The sequence below is a fragment of the Geotrypetes seraphini genome, chromosome 4, assembly GCF_902459505.1.
Source record: "Geotrypetes seraphini chromosome 4, aGeoSer1.1, whole genome shotgun sequence".
Taxonomy (NCBI): domain Eukaryota; kingdom Metazoa; phylum Chordata; class Amphibia; order Gymnophiona; family Dermophiidae; genus Geotrypetes; species Geotrypetes seraphini.
The window spans coordinates 135,690,439-135,709,967 of NC_047087.1; the positions used below are offsets into that span (position 1 = coordinate 135,690,439).

A 19,529-nucleotide genomic window follows, 5' to 3' on the forward strand; every position below is an offset into this window, starting at 1 on the left:
ACTTACAAGGATTATTAAAACTCATTAATGGACAAACTGGACACAAAAGGGAAAAACGATAAGAGCACAGATCATATTAAAATAAGAGGAGATGGGGAAGGGTCAAACCAAGAGGGGGGGGGAAGAAGAGAATTAGATGAATGGAAAAGAGAGAGAGAAAAAATAATAGATATCACTCCCCCCCCCACACACACACAAGTCTAAAGAATTAGAATTGGGCAAATGTTGAGAACTAGATATCGAAAGTATCTTTGAAAAGTAAGGTTTGAGACCTGATTTAAAACTTCGAAACACAATGTTCCTGTCTGAAGTTAATGGGAAGAGTTAGCACAGTTACTTACCGTAACAGGCGTTATCCAGGAACAGCAGGCAGATATTCTCACTGATGGGTGATGGCACTGACGGAGCCCCGGTACGGACATTTTAGAGTGAATTGCACTCTAAGAACTTAGAAAGTTCTGGCTAGCCCGCACCGCGCAAGTGCCTTCCCGCCCAACGTAGGTGTGCGGTTCCTCAGTTAAGATTAAGCCAGCTAAGAAGCCAACCCGGGGAGGTGGGAGGGTTGTGAGAATATCTGCCTGCTGTCCCTGGATAACACCTGTTACGGTAAGTAATTGTGCATTATCCCAGGACAAGCAGGCAGCATATTCTCTGATTGGTGACCTACAAGCTAACAGAATGGGATGGTGGGAAAGTTGGCCATTAGGAAAATAAATTTTGTAATACAGATTGGCTGAAGTGCCTAACCTGCCTGGAGAAAGGATAGGAGTACATCTGAGGAAAGCCACAGAAGCTGCCATAGCTCTAACTTTATGGGCTGTGACACAGGTCTCCAGTGCCAGTCCGGTCTGAGCATAGCAGAATGAGATGCAGGCGGCAAGCCAATTAGAAATCGTTCTCTTGGAAATAGGATGTCCCAACTTGTTTGGATCAAATGAGATGAAGAGTTGGGGAGAAGTTCTGCAAGGCTTAGTACGATCAAGGTAGTAAGCCAAAGCTCGTTTACAGTCCAAAGTATGCAAAGCCACTTCTCCAGGATGAGAATGAGGCTTAGGGAAAAAAAACTGGTAAGACAATCGACTGATTGAGATGAATGTCAAGAGACAACTCTTGGAAGAAACTTTGGATGTGTGCGCAATTTCCTAGAACTTTTTAAGCTCGAGTGCAAATCACTCTAAAATGTCCTTACCGGGGCTCCATCGGTGCCATCATCCATCAGTGAGAATATGCTGCCTGCTTGTCCTGGGATAACCACAATGTAGGTGCTACCACAGAACAGATAGTTTTATGGCTGGTGTCATATACTATTTGGCACAAAAGAAATAGAAAGATATTGAGTAGATCTAAGTCCTCTTGCTACAATATAAGGAGTCAAGAGTCTATCAATGAATGCTGGCAAGTGATCTGATTGTACCTTGAACGTAAAGAGTAATATCTTAAGTTATCCAGTGTGCTACAGGCAGCCAGTGGGCATCTTTCAATAATAGAGGTGTAACGTGGTCATATTTTCTGGTTTTATAAACAATTTCACCGCCCTGTGGGGGGGGAGGGGTTGAGTCACCATGGCAGGAGTAAGTGGGCATTCCTCCAGCCATCTTCGCTGCCGCAGGGGATGTGTGTCATTTCGTGGTGTCGGTTTGTGGGGAGAGCCATCATCCACGGGGGTGGGGTGCGGATTTTTTTTTCGTTCTAATGAGGCAGATATTGTGTGTGTGTGTGTAACATGCACAGCATCTATGCCTATTAAAAAAAGGTTAGACAAGTAAACGTCTGGTCTCGATCAATTTTTTTTAGTGCATCAGGAAGCCATGTTAGAGCATCAATCGCTCTACTAGTTTACATGGCATTTTAATATTAATCAGCTTATTTGCACAGTCGGATCGGGGAATAATTGATTATGAAGAAAAGCACAGTTACTTACCGTAACAGGTGTTATCCAGGGACAGCAGGCAGATATTCTCACATGTGGGTGACGTCATCTACGGAGCCCCAGCGCGGACAGCTTTTCAAGCAAACTTGATTGAAGTTTCAAGCTTGCTACACTGCACCACGCATGTGCATGCCTTCTTGCCCACTAGAGGGCGCATCCCACCTCGTGGTCCTCAGTTCCATAACTAGCAAAGAAGCCATCCCCGGGGAGGCGGGCGGGTTGTGAGAATATCTGCCTGCTGTCCCTGGATAACACCTGTTACGGTAAGTAACTGTGCTTTATCCCAGGACAAGCAGGCAGCATATTCTCACATGTGGGTGACCTCCAAGCCAACCAAAAAAGGGCAGGTGGGAGGATGGCAATTTAGGAAAACAGATTACATAACACCGACTGGCCAAAACGGCCGTCGCTTCTGGACAAAGCATCCAGACAGTAGTGGGAGGTGAACGTATGAACCGAAGACCAAGTGGCAGCTTTACATATGTCCTCCACAGGAGTAGATCGGAGGAAAGCAACCGAAGCTGCCATCGCCCGGACCTTATGCCCCGTGACTCGACCCGGGAGCGTAAGACCAGCCTGAGCGTAGCAAAAAGAAATACAAGCAGCCAACCAGTTGGACAAGGTGCGCTTGGAAACAGGGTGTCCTAAACGATTAGGATCAAAGGACAAAAACAATTGAGGAACCTTCCGATGAGATCTGGTACGTTGAAGATAAAATGCCAACGCCCCTCTTACAGTCAAGCGTGTGGAGCGCCGTCTCGCCAGGATGGGAGTGGGGCTTAGGAAAGAACACAGGAAGGACAATGGACTGATTGAGGTGGAAATCAGACACAACTTTAGGTAAAAATTTAGGATGGGTGCGGAGAACCACCTTGTCATGATGAAACACAGTGAAAGGCGGGTCCGCAACCAAAGCTTGCAGCTCACTAATCCGTTGAGCAGATGTGAGGGCAATCAGAAATACCACTTTCCAAGTAAGAAATTTCAGGAGAGACTTGTCGATAGGCTCAAAGGGAGGTTTCATCAGTTGAGCTAAGACAACGTTCAAATCCCAAACGACAGGAGGAGCCTTCAGAGGGGGACAAACATTGATTAGACCCTTCATGAAACTTGTCACCAGAGGATGAAGCGAAAGAGAACGTCCGTCCAAGTGACGATGGAAAGCAGAAATGGCACTGAAATGCACCCGAACAGATGTCATCTTCAGGCCGGAATTAGACAGATGTAACAAGTAGTCCAGCACCGAAGACACCGGGACCGAATCCGGATCCAGATGACGCGAGGAGCACCAGGAGGAAAACCTGGTCCATTTCTGGGAATAACAAAGCCTGGTCGAGACCTTGCGCGAGGCTTCCAAAACTTCCCTCACCGACTGAGAAACCTGGACCGAAGTCAAGGGGAAAGGAACCAAGCGGTCAGGTGTAAGGACTGAAGATTGGGATGCAACAGCGAACCCCGACTCTGAGATAGCAGAGAGGGAAACACAGGTAGAAGAAGAGGCTCCCTGACACTGAGTTGAAGAAGCAGGGAGAACCAGTGTTGACGAGGCCACCGAGGCGCAATGAGAATCATAGTGGCTCTGGATGATTTGAGATGAACCAACGTCCTCAAGATCAGGGGGAAAGGAGGAAACGCATAAAGGAACCTCCCTCCCCAGTCGTGAAGAAAGGCATCCACTTCCAGACGGTCCAGGGAGTACATCCGAGAACAATACAGGGGTAGTTTGCGAGTCTCCGGGGAGGCAAACAGATCCACCTGCGGAGTCCCCCAGCGGTCGAAGACCTCGCGTAGGACTCTGGAGTTGAGTGACCACTCGTGCGGCTGGAGAAGCTGACTGAGCTTGTCTGCCAAGCAGTTCTGTTCTCCCTGGATATAGACCGCCTGTAGGAAGATGTTCTGGGAGATCGCCCATTCCCAAAGGCGCAGAGCTTCCCGGCAAAGGGACCAAGAGCCTGTCCCACCTTGCTTGTTCACATAATACATGGCCACCTGGTTGTCCGTTCGTACGAGGACCACCTGATCGCGGAGTAGGTGGCAGAAAGCTCGAGCCGCTAGAAAGATGGCACGAAGCTCCAACACATTGATGTGACAGCGTCGGTCCTCCGCCGACCACAGGCCCTGGGTTCGTAGACCGTCGAGGTGGGCCCCCCACGCGTACTCCGAGGAGTCCGTGGTCAGAACCTTGCGATGTGGAGGGACGAGAAAGAGCAAACCCCCAGAAAGATTCAAAGAGTCGGTCCACCAACGGAGCGATCGTCTCAAAGAAGGAGTCAACGCTATGAGACAAGAGACAGGATCGCAATCCTGGCGCCACTGAGAGGCCAGAGTCCACTGAGGAATTCTCAGGTGCAGTCTGGCGAACGGAGTGACGTGGACCGTAGACGCCATGTGGCCCAGAAGCATCATCATGCGCTGAGCCGACACAACCGGTAGCCGAGAAATCAGACGGCTCAACCGAACTAAAGCCTCCAACCGAGGAGGAGGGAGGAACGAACGAAGGCGAACAGTGTCCAGCACTGCGCCTATAAACTGAAGTGATTGGGTTGGGCACAACTGTGACTTGGGAAAGTTCACTTCGAACCCCAGTTGCTGAAGGAAGATGATAGACTGTCGGGTCGCTGAGATAACCCCGTCCCTGGTAGGGGCCTTGATCAGCCAATCGTCCAGGTATGGGAAGACCTGAAGACCCCGAGACCTCAGGGCTGCAGCGACTACCACCATGCACTTCGTGAAGACTCGAGGGGACGAAGCCAGGCCGAAGGGGAGGACCGGTACTGTAGGTGTAGCTCTCCCACCTGGAACCGTAAGAATTTGCGGAAGGCAGGATGCACCGGAACATGGGTATACGCTTCCTTCAGGTCCAGGGAGCACATCCAGTCCCCTTCCTCCAAGAGAGGATACAATACCGGAAGTGACAACATCCGGAACTTCTCCCGGACCAGGAACTTGTTGAGCTTTCTGAGGTCTAGAATGGGGCGCAAGTCCCCGGTCTTTTTGGGGACTAAAAAGTAACGGGAGTAAAATCCCCGCCCCCGCTGATCTGGGGGTACAGGTTCCACCGCCCGAAGCCTCAACATGGCCTCGGCCATGAGGATGGGGAGCTGAGTCCGATTGCATGGGCAAGCCCCCGGTGACTGTTCCGGCGGCGCAGACCAAAAGTTGAGAGAGTAACCCTCGGATACGGTCCGGAGCACCCAAACGTCGGATGTTATCTCGGTCCAAGCCGCATAAAAGGACCGGAGTCGACCCCCTATGGGAAGGGGGTCCGGCGCAATCGCGGAGGAGGGCCGGCCCCATCCGCATAGCCCGTCAAAAGGACGGCGCTGGCTTGGACGGACCCTGCGCCGGAGGTTTCGTTTGTCCCCCTCTACCCTGTTGAGGTGGACGCCGAGGCGGAGGCCTAGAAAAGGCCGGTGTCGACTTCTGAGGGTACCGCCTCGGAGGAGGCCGGAAGGGTTTCTGCGGCGTGACCCGAGGTTTCGGACGGACCAACGAGGCCAACGAGCGCTCCTGCTTGGACAACCGTTTGGTCGCCGCCTCTAGGGATTCATCGAATAGCTCGGACCCCACGCAAGGTAAATCCGCTAGGCGTTCTTGCAGGTTTGGATCCATATCGAGGGTGCGCAGCCATGCTAGGCGGCGCATAGCTACAGCAAATGCAGACACCCTCGACACCAGCTCAAACGCGTCGTACACAGCGTGAAAGAGGTACAGGCGTAATTGAGACAGGTTGGACATAAACCTGGCGAATCCTTCCTTACGGGAATCTGGCAGATCTTCGTGATACTGCGGGAGGTCTTTCACCATGCCCCGTAAATAGGATGAGAATGTAAAGGCATAATTGAGTACCCTGGTTGCCATAAGAGAATTCGAATAGAGGCGACGACCAAACTTGTCCAGGGTCCGACTCTCCCTGCCGGGCAGGACCGCCGCAGAAACCCGGGAGGGTTGTGTCTTTTTGAGCGCAGACTCGACCAGTAAAGACTGGTGGGAGAGTTGAGCCTTTTCGAATCCCTTGGGTGGTATCGTCCTATACTTGGACTCCATCTTGGACGGAACCGCTGTGACTGTAAGAGGTGAAGTCAGGTTCTTAAGCAAGGTCTGATGAAGGACCTTATTCAAGGGCAGCCGAGGGGTTTCCCTTGGGGGAGTGGGAAGGTCCTGCTCCTCGAGGAACTCTTTTGTGTATTGAGATCCAGCCATGAGGTCCAGACCCAAGGCACGTGCCATGTCCTGCACGAAGCTGGAGAAGGAGGAAGGTCTGGCGGGCGGCGAGGGGGTTCTCGACCTCTCCGCCGAACAGAAGGGGGAAGCCTCGTGGGAATATCGTGGTTCCCCACCGGACCCTGATTCCCAAGAGGCCAGATCCAATGGCCTCGAGGGGGTCGGGGAACGTCTCCGTCTCGAAGAACCCCTGGGAGAGGTCCCAGGCGTCCGAGGGACCGAGGCACGCCCCCTCCTCCTCGGCGAGGAGTCACGCGAACCCCCTCTCACGGGGGAACGGAGAAGCCTCGGGTTATCGAGGCGGAGCTCCGAGACCCGCAAGGCCTCGCCCCCGAGCGGCGAGGAGCGACCACGTCGTCGAGGAGAGCCTCGCGAACGCTTAGGCTTCCTCGGGCGACGCCTCGCCCGAGGCCGGCCCGAGGGCGAGGAGCCCCGGGAGGACCTCGAGGAAGAGGAGGAGGAGATCCGTCTTACCCTGCGCACCTTATCCCGGGGCCTTACGCTCCTCTCAGGCGGGGCCCCCAAAGCCGAAGTCGAGGGCAAGGTCGGGGCCGAGGTCGGTGCTGCCCCGGTACCCGAGACCGAGGGAGTCGAGACCGAGGTCGCCGAGGTCGGCGCCCCCAAAGCCAAAGCAGCCGAGGTCGAGGCCTGCTGCAGGTGTTCGAGGGCCCCAGACAGCTCCGAGGCAATCAATGCTCGGAGCAAGTCCTGGAATGCCGGGATCCCGACCATGGAGGGCGACCTCGGTCTCGAGTATTCCCTCGGGGCATTAGTGGCCGGAGTCCTGGGCGGGGCCGAGGACGACCCACCCGCCGTTGAGGAGCCCGAAGATGGCTTCTTCGTTGACCCTGGAGTCGGGGATGGAAAAGAGGACTTACCCGAGGCAGGCTTGGTCGCCGGAGTAGGCTTCGATGTCGAGGGACGCGGCGAAGCCGAGGCTCCCGAGGCCGAGGTCAAGGCCGGGGCCGAAGCCGACGTCGAGGCCTTCCCGGGCGCGGAGTCAACCGTGAAGAGCTCCGCCATCCTAGCACGGCGTCGACGGAGCGCTCTGGCCTGAAAAGTGGAGCACCGATCGCAGGAGTCAGTCGGATGCTCGGGTCCAAGGCAGAGCAAGCACCACCAGTGTGGGTCAGTGATGGAAAGTAACTGCTCACACCGGGTGCACTTCTTGAAACCCATCAAGGGACGGGACATGAAAACCGAACCGACCGAACAAGTAGGCCGGGTCGCGGCTCACGGGAGCCCCTGGAGCCGAACGGAGAAAAAAAAAACTTTTTTTTTATTTTTTTTTATTTAAAGAAATACAAAACAAAAGCAAAGCGAAATCAAGTACCACGACCGATTAAAATACACCGGACGCGGCGACAGAAGGCAAAATAGCAGAGCTCAAATTCCACAGGGCTTCTGGCTCCGCGGAAAAAACTGAACTGAGGACCATGAGGTGGGATGCGCCCTCTAGTGGGCAAGAAGGCATGCACATGCGTGGTGCAGTGTAGCAAACTTGAAACTTCAATCAAGTTTGCTTGAAAAGCTGTCCGCGCTGGGGCTCCGTAGATGACATCACCCACATGTGAGAATATGCTGCCTGCTTGTCCTGGGATAAACCAGGCTATGAGCCATTTTCTGCATCGGGTCAGCAAATACGATCGTCACTAACAGGCTTCACCTTGGTGGCCTCCCTGGGTCCTAACGCAACCTTCCAGGAGATTCAATACAAATTCCTCCATAATGCTTGCATTAGTAAAAGTAGGGGCCAGCAGATGGGATTATGATAGTTGCCCTAAGTGTAAGACTGGGAAAGGCATTTTATTACACCATTTTTTGGAATGCCCCACTCTAACTAGCTTTTGGAATGGAATGTTTCACGTGCTGGGGATGGTGGTAGAGAGGTCCTGTGAATGGTCTTATAGGATAATCTTGGGGCTCACCTCTGAACTGAAACAGCAGGGCTACCGAGCAGCTGAAAACCACCTTCTTTACCGAGTAGTAAATGCACTTTACTGGCTAAAAAAGCTATACTACAAGTGTGGATGGCCGCAGAGCCACCGGCTTTGCCATTGTGAACCAATAGTATGTTAGAAATGGCGGCTTGGGAGTATCTTCAATGCTCACAGCGAGGGCTACCAATGAATGCTTATGTCTCTCTCTATGACAGCGTTTTAGGACTCTATAATGTTTCCTCTACAGCAGGGGTGTCCAACCTTTTGGCTTCCTTGGGCCACATTGGCCAAAAAAAATGTTTCTGGGGCTGCACAAACACGCAAACACTGCAGCAAGACAGAGGAGGGAGCCGGCAAGACGGTAAACACCTGGGGGCAGCAGAGGAAAACACTGCATCGCCCTCGACCAGGGCCGCAGGTCGGACACCCCCTGCTCTACAGCTTCGGGGGGGGAGGGAGGGGGAGAGCTGATAGGTGGGAGGGGTTTGTGTGATGTGGGGGTGGGGGTGGGGGATAGGTGAAAACACACAAAAAATTGGATTCACTTGAGACTGGTGCTGCTTGTTTTCGGGTGTCTCCACTCCATTGAAATCTGGCCAAGTTCTGGGGGGGGGGGGGGTTGTCTCTTTTGATATGGACGTGGCTTAAAACTGAATGGCAGCAAGTTCAGGACAAATGTCAGGAAGTTCTGTTTCACACAAAGAGTGGTGGGTGCTTGGAATGCTCTCCCGGAGGAGGTGGTGGCAGAAAATACTGTGCTGGGTTTCAAATGCATGTTGGATGCACACCTTCTTGCAGATCATATTGAGGGATACGGGAAAACCGGGTCTCCAAAAAGGAGCACCTAAACGGGCCTCCGCGTGTGCGGATCGCCGGACTAGATGGACCTTGGTCTGATCCGGTGAAGGCGTTTCTTATGTTCTTATGTAATTGTAACATGGAATGCTGTTTTTGTTTGTACTGTTTCAAGTAGACTTAAAATTAAAAAAAACAGGTTTAGCGACGATCACAGGCTTTAGTGCATCTGGGCCTGAGCTCCTTGTGATGCATTTTGTAAGTGTTCAGGTGTTTTGGTGGGTTGGGTTTTTTGAATGGCCATGCGCTAATGGCCTTAGTGTGCAGAAAAAAAAAACACACAAAGGCATGCTTTTGTTGCAGCTGAGCAAAAGACCTCGGTATTTAAGAAAACCCTCCCCTCTCTTTGAGAAAACTTTCTAGAACATGCTGCCTTTTTTTTCTTTGAAAACTTTGCCTTTTTTTTTTTTTATAAATCTTTATTTGCCCCTCTTCTCACTGTTTAAAAGTAGGAAAATAAGTAAAAAGAGGGAAAAAAGGTTGCTTTGATTCTTAAAACTAGTAGCTTAAAGCAGTGTTTCTCAACACGTGGTACGCAAGCCACTTGGATGGGGGTATGCGGCATTGCATGGGTCTCCCATCTCGCTTTCTCCTTAATGGCCACCGCCAAGGATCCCATGCCCTCCTTATTGCCTGCCTACCCACTGCCGCAGGCGGAGATCCCATGCCCTCCCCCCTCCACCGAAACCGACCCAGAAGGCTTCCCTCCAATGTCAGAGTTGACATCAGAGAGAAGCCTTCCAGGTCAGCAAGGGATCCCAGTTATCTCCTTCCAGGAGGGCTGTTCCTTCTTGCCTTCAGCGGCACTTGTTGCAGGGACACGTCAGAGGGTCCTGCGCATCCCTGCAATAAGTGCCGCTGAAGGCAAAAGCAGCAGCCCAGCTGGATGGCCCTGAAGGAAGCAAGTGAAGCCCTGGAGCGATTAAGGGAGAGAGGGGACATGATCTGGGAGAAACGAGCACATTGGGACATGGGAAGGGCACGATTTTGGGATAATGGCTGGAAGGCAGGTTGGGGCATGAACATGGGACACAGAAGGGAGAAAGGAAAGGGGCACTAACTTGGGACATAAGAAGAAGGGAGGGAATAGAAAGTAAGAATTGTTGGGCATGAATGTGTGGGAAAGAGATGGTGCACATGGGGAAAGGAAGAAAGAAGAAAATTTGGGGGTGAGAGACAAGAGAGATAGATGCATGGGGAAGAGAAGGATGAAATGGAGAAATATTGGATATGGTGGTAGAGAAAGAACAGAGGGACAGATTGAAGGGGATGCATGTGGGAGGAATGTTGGGCATAGTGATGGAGGGAGAGATGTGGCATGATGCTGGAGAGGGGTGATAGGAGAAATGGGAATGAGGCTGGTGGACAGTGGTGTAAAATGCTGCACATGATCCAGGGGATGAGAGAGGGAAAAATGTTGGATGTGGCAATAGAGGGAATGGGAGAGATGCACCCTGGATCTCTCTCTCTTTCTCCATTCCCTTTGCAGCAAGGGAGATGAATGAGAGAAAGACAGATGGACAGTGAGAGAGAGTGGGAGACTTGTTGCCAATAGGGGTGGATGAGAGAGGAAGAAAAGTTGGACTCATGGAGGAACAGAGAGAGATGTTGTTGGGGAAGAGAATGAGGTCTGGAGGAGAGGAAGGTGCAGGAGGCAGAAAGAAAGAAATAATGGATGTACAGTCAGAAGGAAGTGCAACCAGAGCCTCATGACATCAGCAATAGGATTCTCGAGTCAATGGATCTTAGTACTACTCAGATCTGCCCACTACATTTTGGAGTTTACCTGATAATTTGTATAAAACAGCAACTAAGCAGGTAAAATACATATACCATCCTCTATAATAAAACCCTAAGCATGCATGCGCACTTAGGGTTTCGTGTTCCCTACCACCGTGGTTTCTGCTTCCGTGCCGAATTTGATTTTTGAACACAGAGGCAAGGAGAACACGGAGGCAGGAAACACACCGGCGACTCCCCCCTCCCGCCCTCACTCACCAACCGCTGCTCCTCCTCTTCAAAGCAGCCTGCTGAGGATCTCGGCCGGCTGTAGCACATTGCCTCTGACGCACGAGATCGCGTCAGAGGGAACGTCCTACCAAGGTGGAGAGCGGCCTGCGAGGTTTGCTACCGCCGGCCGCAATCCTCAGCAGGCTGCTTTGAAGATGAGCAGGCCAGAAAACCAGGAAGCCGGGAGGGTAAGAACGAGAATAATACAGGCAGGCAAGGGGGCCAGAGCGAGAGGGAAAGGGGGCTGCCTTGGAGGGAGGGGTGTGCTGGGGGTAGACAGCAATCATGCTTTGCTCTGGGAGGAGGGGGAACAGAAGGGGGCCAAGGAGCAGGCAGGCATGGCACAACAGGGGGCCAGGGGGAGAGGGAAAAGGGGCTGCTTTGGGGGGGAGGGGTGTGCTGGGGGGGCAGACAGCAATCATGCTTTGCTCTGGGAGGAGGGGGGAACAGAAGGGGTACACAGAGCAGGCAGGCATGGCACAACAGGGGGCTAGGGGGAGAGGGAAAGGGGGCTGCTTTGGGGGAAGGGGTGTGCTGGGGCGGCAGACAGCAATCATGCTTTGTGCTGGGAGGAGGGGGGAAAGAAGGGGGCCACGGAGCAGGCAGGAATGGCACAACAGGGGGCCAGGGGGAGAGAAAAAGGGGGCCACAGAGCAGGCAGGCATGGCACAACAGGGGGCCAGGGGGAGAGGGAAAGGGGGCTGCTTTGGGGGAAGGGGTGTGCTGGGGGGGCAGACAGCAATCATGCTTTGTGCTGGGAGGAGGGGGGAACAGGAGGAAGCCACGGAGCAGGCAGGCATGGCACAACAGGGGGCCAGGGGGAGAGGGAAAGGGGGCTGCTTTGGGGGAAGGGGTGTGCTGGGGGGCAGACAGCAATCATGCTTTGTGCTGGGAGGAGGGGGGAACAGAAGGGAGCCACGGAGCAGGCAGGCATGGCACAACAGGGGGCAAGGGGGAGAGGGAAAGGGGGCTGCTTTGGGGGGGAGGCGTGTGCTGGGGGGCAGCAGCAATCATGCTTTGTGCTGGGAGGAGGGGGTAACAGAAGGGGACCACGGAGCAGGCAGGCATGGCACAACAGGGGGCTAGGGGGAGAGGGAAATAATAATAATAATAATAACAGCTTATATACCACATTACTGTGAAGTTCTATGCGGTTTACAAAAGATTAAGCAGAGGTACAAATTGACTGACTTCAAGAGGGGAAGAAGAAAGAGAAGTAATAAGACAGGAATTTCATTGTTGAGGAGAAAAGTGATCAAAAGGACAGTTAGTCGCTATTGAGGGGAGAGAGATAAGTGGATCAGTTGTCAAGATATTTTAGGAACAGGTGTGTTTTTAGACGTTTCCTAAATTCCTCATAAGTAGAGGGCGAAAGTAATTGTTCTAGGTCTTTACCCCATGATGCTGCTTGGTGTGAGAGAAGGCGTTCATGGTGTTTTTTCAATTTGCAACCTCTCATTGGGGGGGAAACGAAGTTGGAATGTGAACTTCTCTTGTGTCTGTTGGCTGAGAAGGAGAAAAGGTCAGTAATGTATTTAGGGGCAAGTCCGTGTAATGCTTTAAAGCAGAAACAGGCAAATTTGAACTTTACGCGTGCCTCCATCGGCAGCCAATGTAGCTGCCGGTAGTACCAAATTTCTTTAGTCCAAAGATTAGTCTAACTGCTGTATTTTGCAACAGTTGTAGGTGTCGCATATTCTTTTGGGAAATTGCCAAATAGGCGATGTTACAGTTGTCAAGCAGGCTTAGTACAAGGGATTGGACTAGGATTCTGAAAGCCGATGTAACAAAATTAGCTTTAATGGATCTGAGTTTCCAGAGAGTAAAAAATCCCTTTCAGATTAAGGAGTCTACCTGGTCTTTCATGGTTAGGCATTGATCCAGAGTTACACCTAGTATCTTTATGGAGGGCTGGATAGGGTAACTAAGGTTATTGATACATAGGGGTGATTTAATGTCAAGCGGATGTGGTGAAGCAATGAAAAAAGTCGTTTTTTCTGAATTAAGTTTGAGCCTAAAGTTTGTCATCCATTGTTCCATCATGTTTATGGCTTCTGAAGCTTTGGGAATAGTTTCAGAGACAGAATTAGTGAATGGGATGATAATCGTAAAATCATCTGCATAACTAAATAGTTTTATCCCCAGCTGGTTTAGCTTCGTGCCCAGTGAGGACATGTAGACGTTGAAGAGCAATGGGGATAGTGGAGAGCCTTGTGGCACACCGGATGGATTGCTCCAGGTGTCGGAAAGCTCATAATTAAAACGAACCTGATAGGTGCGGGATATAAGGAAGCCAAGGATCCAGTTCAGCACCTTATCCCGGATACCAATGACATCTAGGCATTGCAGCAGTTTCATGTGGTCCACTAGATCAAAGGCAGAACTCATATCGAATTGCATTATCAGGGCATTAAGGCCTTTACTAAACAGTAGGTGCAAATTGTCTAAGATAGCCGCAATTACTGTCTCCGTACTGAATAGTGGCCTAAAACCGGATTGAGTTTCATGGAGGAGAGAGAATTGATCAAGATAACCCATCAGTTGGGTGTGAACTAATCCCTCCATAATTTTTATAATAAATGGAATGGAAGCTACCGGTCTGTAGTTGGATATTAGGGCTGAGCATACTTTATGATTTTTTAGAATTGGGGTTATTATAATGTGACCATTATTAGAGAGGAACTTCCCATTGTTTAGGTTGTAAGCCAAGTATTGCATCAGTGATAATTTAAATTCTAAAGGTGCCGCTTTCATAATTTCTGGGGGGCATGAGTCCAGAATGCAATAGGATCTGGAGTATTTGTTATATAATCTGATATAATCATTCCACTCTAAATCCCGAAAGGAGCTCCAGATCATGTCTGCCGGTATATCATTTCCTTGGGTGTTAGCTATTTGATGATCACAAGAGTCGTTTGTTGAACAATGGATTCTAAGGTTTTTAATTTTAGAATCGAAGTACAGAGCTAAGTTATTTGCAGAGGTTAGTTTAATGTTGTGTGTGGGTGAGGTGTAGCGAGTGGTGTCAAATAAATTTGTGATCAGGTTGAATAGCTCTTTTGTATTGATTCCTTGTGAACCATTACAAAATGAGTTGATTTTAGTGGAGAATGCTTTACGTTTGTCTTTTAACATTTGTTTGTAGATTTTTATGTTAGCTCTCCAGTTGTTACGGTCTGCTAGTTCTCCTGTTTGTTCCAAGTTCTTTCCAGTCACCTAGCTAGTTATTTCATTTTTAGAAGTTCGGTGTCAAACCATTTGTTATATTTATTTGCATTGCTTTTGCTATTACGTATAGGGGCGATTTTATCTAAAATGGATATGCTGGTTGTCGTCCAGTGATCCCAGAAATCGATTCCTTCATCTATCTCTGTTTGCAATTCGTACTGTGACCAGAATTCTTTTGGATTAATATAGCCTCTTGTGTGATGTTCTCTTTTTATCATTGGGCGTGTTTTAGATTTATGATTAAGACCAGAATAGATTGAAATAATAAGTAAAATGGTCAGACCAGATACCATGACTCCAGGTGCCTTTAAGTAGCGAAATGGCAGGGTCTAGGATATCCTTTTTGAACATGGCTACCACATCCAATTGATGGCCTTTTTCATGTGTTTGTGTGGGTAGAGGAAGATTGTAAATGAGTAGGGATAGAAAGTTTTTGAACTCTCTCGCGTTTGTGTTGTCCACTTCATCTAGGTGTAGGTTTATGTCTCCTGCAATGATATTATAAGAAGGACCGATTGAATTGTTTAGGACAAACGCATAGAAGTCTTCTTTGGCTTTTGGCCAGCTTTTTGGTGGGACATAGAATAATATGCAGGATAGGGATTCTTCTAGTTGACAGTTGCTAATTTTACAGGCTAAAATTTCTAAATGGTCGGTCATTTTGAAATCCAGAAGTTCGAAGTCAAATCCTTCTTTAAGAATAATTGCTAATCCTCCTTTTTTTCCCACGCGGTTTAGCGTAAGGATTTTGAAATTGCTTGGTAGGAGATCAATTATTATTGGATCATCTTCTAATGTATATGAATTCCCTTTTTATATATTCTGCAAAAAGCACATGTTTCAGTTAGTAAAAGGCAGGCTATTTGCTTTGGGGGGAGGGGTGTGCTGGGGACCAGACAGCCATCCTGATTTGCTCTGGGATGGGGGAGAACAGAAGGGGGCCACAGAGCAGGCAGGCATGGCATAACAGAGGGCCAGGGGGGAGAGGGAAAGGGGAATGACAGACAGACAGGGGGCCAGAGAGACAGACAGAAAGGAAGACAGACAGACAGAGTCCGAGGAGAGAGAGACAAAGAAAAAAAGACAGACAGCGGCCAAGGAGAGAGAGAAATAAAGAAAGACAGACACACATCTATTCTAGCACCCATTAATGTAATGGGCTTAAAGACTAGTATAATGTGTATTATACTTGTTCTATAAAGGTAATGTGGTTATGTCGCTTTATAAAACAGTCTGCCCAAAAGCTCCTCAGGTACATAGGAGGATGGGGAAATACATGCAAGGACAAGAAGCTATATTGCACTGATGGGCTACATATTACTACAGCGGGAAAAAGAAACCTTGCAGAGAAATTTAGACAATATTTTTCTAGGCATTTAAACTAGAAGGTGGGGGTGGTGTATGTACGAAGGACAATTATAGAGACCACAACCGGCAAAAGAAAAGATGTGATAGTAGTAAAGGCTGCAACATAAGCAATATCAGCAACTCATTTCTTAGTATTGCAACGGAAAGTGAAACGACACAAAAATCCATACGAAAAAGGAGATTATCGCTGAAAAATAGCTGGAAAGCGATGACCACAAATGCTCGCAGTCTAAGCAACAAAGTTCATGATCTGCAAGCCCTGATATTAGAGGCAGATCTAGATATTGTTGCTATCACAGAGACATGGTTCAGTGAATCACATGGATGGGATGCAAACATACCGGGATATAATCTTTTTAGGAAGGACAGAGATGGTCATACAGGTGGAGGAGTAGCTCTCTATGTAAAGATCAATATCCAAGCGACCGAAATGCAAGGGACCTGGGGAAAGGAAGAAGCGATATGGATTGCTCTGAAAAGAGAAGATGGAACTTCTATCTATGTGGGTGTAGTCTACAGACCTCCGACTCAATCGCAGCAAATTGATAAGGATCTGATTGTGGATATCCAAAAGTTTGGAAGGAAAGAGGAGGTTCTGCTGTTGGGAGATTTCAACCTGCCAGATGCGGACTGGAATGTTCCGTCTGCGGAATCGGAAAGAAGTAGGGAGATTGTGGATGCCTTTCAAGACAAGAGGCTCTGCTCAGACAAATGGTGACGGAACCCACAAGGGAAAAAGCGATATTGGATCTGGTCCTCACAAATGGAGAGAGTATCTCTAATGTTCGAGTGGGTGCTCACCTGGGTAGTAGCGATCATCAAACGGTTTGGTTTGATATAACGGCTAAAGTGGAGAGCGGCCGCACGATACTTAAAGTCCTAGATTTCAAACGTACGGACTTTAATGCAATGGGAAAGTACCTGAAGAAAGCGCTGTTAGGATGGGAGGACATAAGAGAAGTGGAAAGACAGTGGTCTAAGCTGAAAGGAGCGATAAAAATGGCTACGGACCTTTATGTGAAGAAAATCAATAAAAACAAGAGAAAAAGGAAGCCGATATGGTTCTCCAACCAAGTGGCTGAGAAAATAAAGGCGAAAGAGTTGGCGTTCGTGAAATATAAAAAAAACCAAGACGAGGAGAGCAGAAAGGACTACAGGGTGAAACTGAAAGAAGCCAAGAGAGAGATACGTTTGGCGAAGGCACAGGCGGAAGAACAAATGGCTAAAAATGTAAAAAAGGGAGATAAAAATTTTTTCAGATATATTAGTGAAAGGAGGAAGATAAAAAATGGAATTGCTAGGCTAAAAGATGCTGGGAACAAATATGTGGAGAGTGATGAGGAGAAAGCAAATGTGCTAAACAAATACTTCTGTTCTGTGTTCACAGAAGAAAATCCTGGAGAAGGACCGAGATTGTCTGGCAAAGTTACACGAGAAAATGGAGTAGATTCTGCGCCGTTCACGGAGGAGGGTGTTTATGAGCAACTTGAAAAACTGAAGGTGGACAAAGCTATGGGACCAGACGGGATCCATCCCAGGATACTAAGGGAGCTCAGAGAGGTTCTGGCGAGTCCTATTAAAGACTTGTTCAACAAATCTCTGGAGACGGGAGTGAATCCTGGGGATTGGAGGAGAGCGGATGTGGTCCCTATTCATAAAAGTGGTCACAGGGATGAAGCAGGAAACTACAGGCCGGTGAGCCTCACTTCAGTTGTTGGAAAAATAATGGAAGTGTTGCTGAAAAAAAGGATAGTGTATTTCCTTGAATCTAATGGGTTACAGGATCCGAGCCAACATGGCTTTACAAAAGGTAAATCGTGCCAAACGAACCTGATTGAATTTTTTGATTGGGTGACCAAAGAGCTGGATCGAGGACATATGCTAGATGTAATTTACTTGGATTTCAGCAAAGCCTTTGATACAGTTCCTCATAGGAGGCTGTTGAACAAACTTGAAGGGCTGAAGTTAGGACCCAAAGTGGTGAACTGGGTCAGAAACTGGCTGTCGGACAGACGCCAGAGGGTGGTGGTTAATGGAAGTCGCTCGAAGGAAGGAAAGGTGACTAGTGGAGTCCCTCAGGGTTCGGTGCTGGGGCCAATCCTGTTCAATATGTATGTAAGTGACATTGCTGAAGGGTAGAAGGAAAAGTGTGCCTTTTTGCAGATGATACCAAGATTTGTAACAGAGTAGACACCGAAGAGGGAGTGGAGAATATGAAAAAGGATTTGCAAAAGTTAGAGGAATGGTCTAATGCCTGGCAACTAAAATTCAATGCAAAGAAATGCAGAGTAATGCATTTGGGGATTAATAATAGGAAGGAACTGTATATGCTGGGAGGAGAGAAGCTGATATGCACGGACGGGGAGAGGGACCTTGGGGTGATAGTGTCCAAAGATCTAAAGGCGAAAAAACAGTGTGACAAGGCAGTGGCTGCTGCCAGAAGGATTCTGGGCTGTATAAAGAGAGGCATAGTCAGTAGAAGGAAGAAGGTGTTGATGCCCCTGTACAGGTCATTGGTGAGGCCCCACTTGGAGTATTGTGTTCAGTTTTGGAGACCGTATCTGGCGAAAGACGTAAGAAGACTTGAGGAGGTCCAGAGGAGGGCGACGAAAATGATGAGGCTTGCACCAGAAGACGTATGAGGAGAGACTGGAAGCCCTGAATATGTATACCCTAGAGGAAAGGAGATACTTAAAGGGTATTAACGTAGAACAAAATCTTTTCCAGAGAAAGGAAAATGGTAAAACCAGAGGACATAATTTGAGGTTGAGGGGTGGTAGATTCAGGGGCAATGTTAGGAAATTCTACTTTACGGAGAGGGTGGTGGATGCCTGGAATGCGCTCCCGAGAGAGGTGGTGGAGAGTAAAACTGTGACTGAGTTCAAAGTAGCGTGGGATGAACACAGAAGATTTAGAATCAGAAAATAATATTAAATATTGAACTAGGCCAGTTACTGGGCAGACTTGCACGGTCTGTGTCTGTGTATGGCCGTTTGGTGGAGGATGGGCAGGGGAGGGCTTCAATGGCTGGGAGGGTGTAGATGGGCTGGAGTAAGTCTTAACAGAGATTTCGGCAGTTGGAACCCAAGCATAGTACCGGGTAAAGCTTTGGATTCTTGCCCAGAAATAGCTAAGAAGAAAAAAAAAAAAAAAAATTTTAATTGAATCAGGTTGGGCAGACTGGATGGACCATTCGGGTCTTTATCTGCCGTCATCTACTATGTTACTAAGCTGCACCTGTGCCAACATAAGAGTAATTTTCTGCATATATGCACAGTACTTAAAAAACCCTACATGCAGATGCTATGTCCCCACACCAAGTACAATACATCTATGTGTATATCACAAAGAAATAGACAATTTGTTTTCTGAATGTCTGCTTCTATACAAATACAACCAGAAAATTGTGTAAGCTTCTACTTGAGCATACAAATTTTTTTTCTGCAGTAAATCCATACTACGGGTAGTCAGGCGTTTAGCGTTCCCCGACGAAAGTATGTACATTAATTGAGTCTTTTACGAACTATAGAATACTTGGCACGTTTCACCATATTTCTGTTACCTAAGTCCCGATGAACAAATTGGAAACTTCAGCTATGGTAGGGGAATAAACCAAGACGAAAATCAGCCAAGTCAAGCAAATCTGGACAAATAGGGCAGCACTAAATAGACAAGGAGCTTCTTTAGAGATGTACGCAACCTTACGAGAACATTCTAAAAACTGTAACCACAAAAGCTTCTAGCCTTCGCCAAGGACTCTGCTTCCAATTTACGCATGATGACGGTGTTCAAGAAATGTAATACGGTTGTAGCGACACTGGTTCGAGCACTGCAGTAATTACCTTGCTCAACTTAACCCAACCCGTTCTCCAGAGCAAAGAGACCGCCATGTTTGCTACTGTGTTTGTCAGCGACACAGCATTAACACAAGGACGAAACTTATCACGCCTTCTGCACGTGACAGGAAACCTATT

General features: G+C 48.8%; 1 protein-coding gene across 1 annotated transcript in view; it reads right to left on the reverse strand.

Moving 5' to 3' along the window:
• The window catches only part of NDUFV3 (NADH:ubiquinone oxidoreductase subunit V3), a 103,927-nt gene extending 84,403 nt beyond the window's left edge, over nucleotides 1-19,524 (reverse strand). Inside the window, exon 1 of the mRNA XM_033940457.1 lies at nucleotides 19,398-19,524. Coding sequence (XP_033796348.1) covers nucleotides 19,398-19,445 — 48 coding nt within the window. The 5' untranslated portion in view covers nucleotides 19,446-19,524. The remainder of the gene's footprint in view (nucleotides 1-19,397) is intronic.
• Nucleotides 19,525-19,529: the final 5 nt, after the last annotated feature.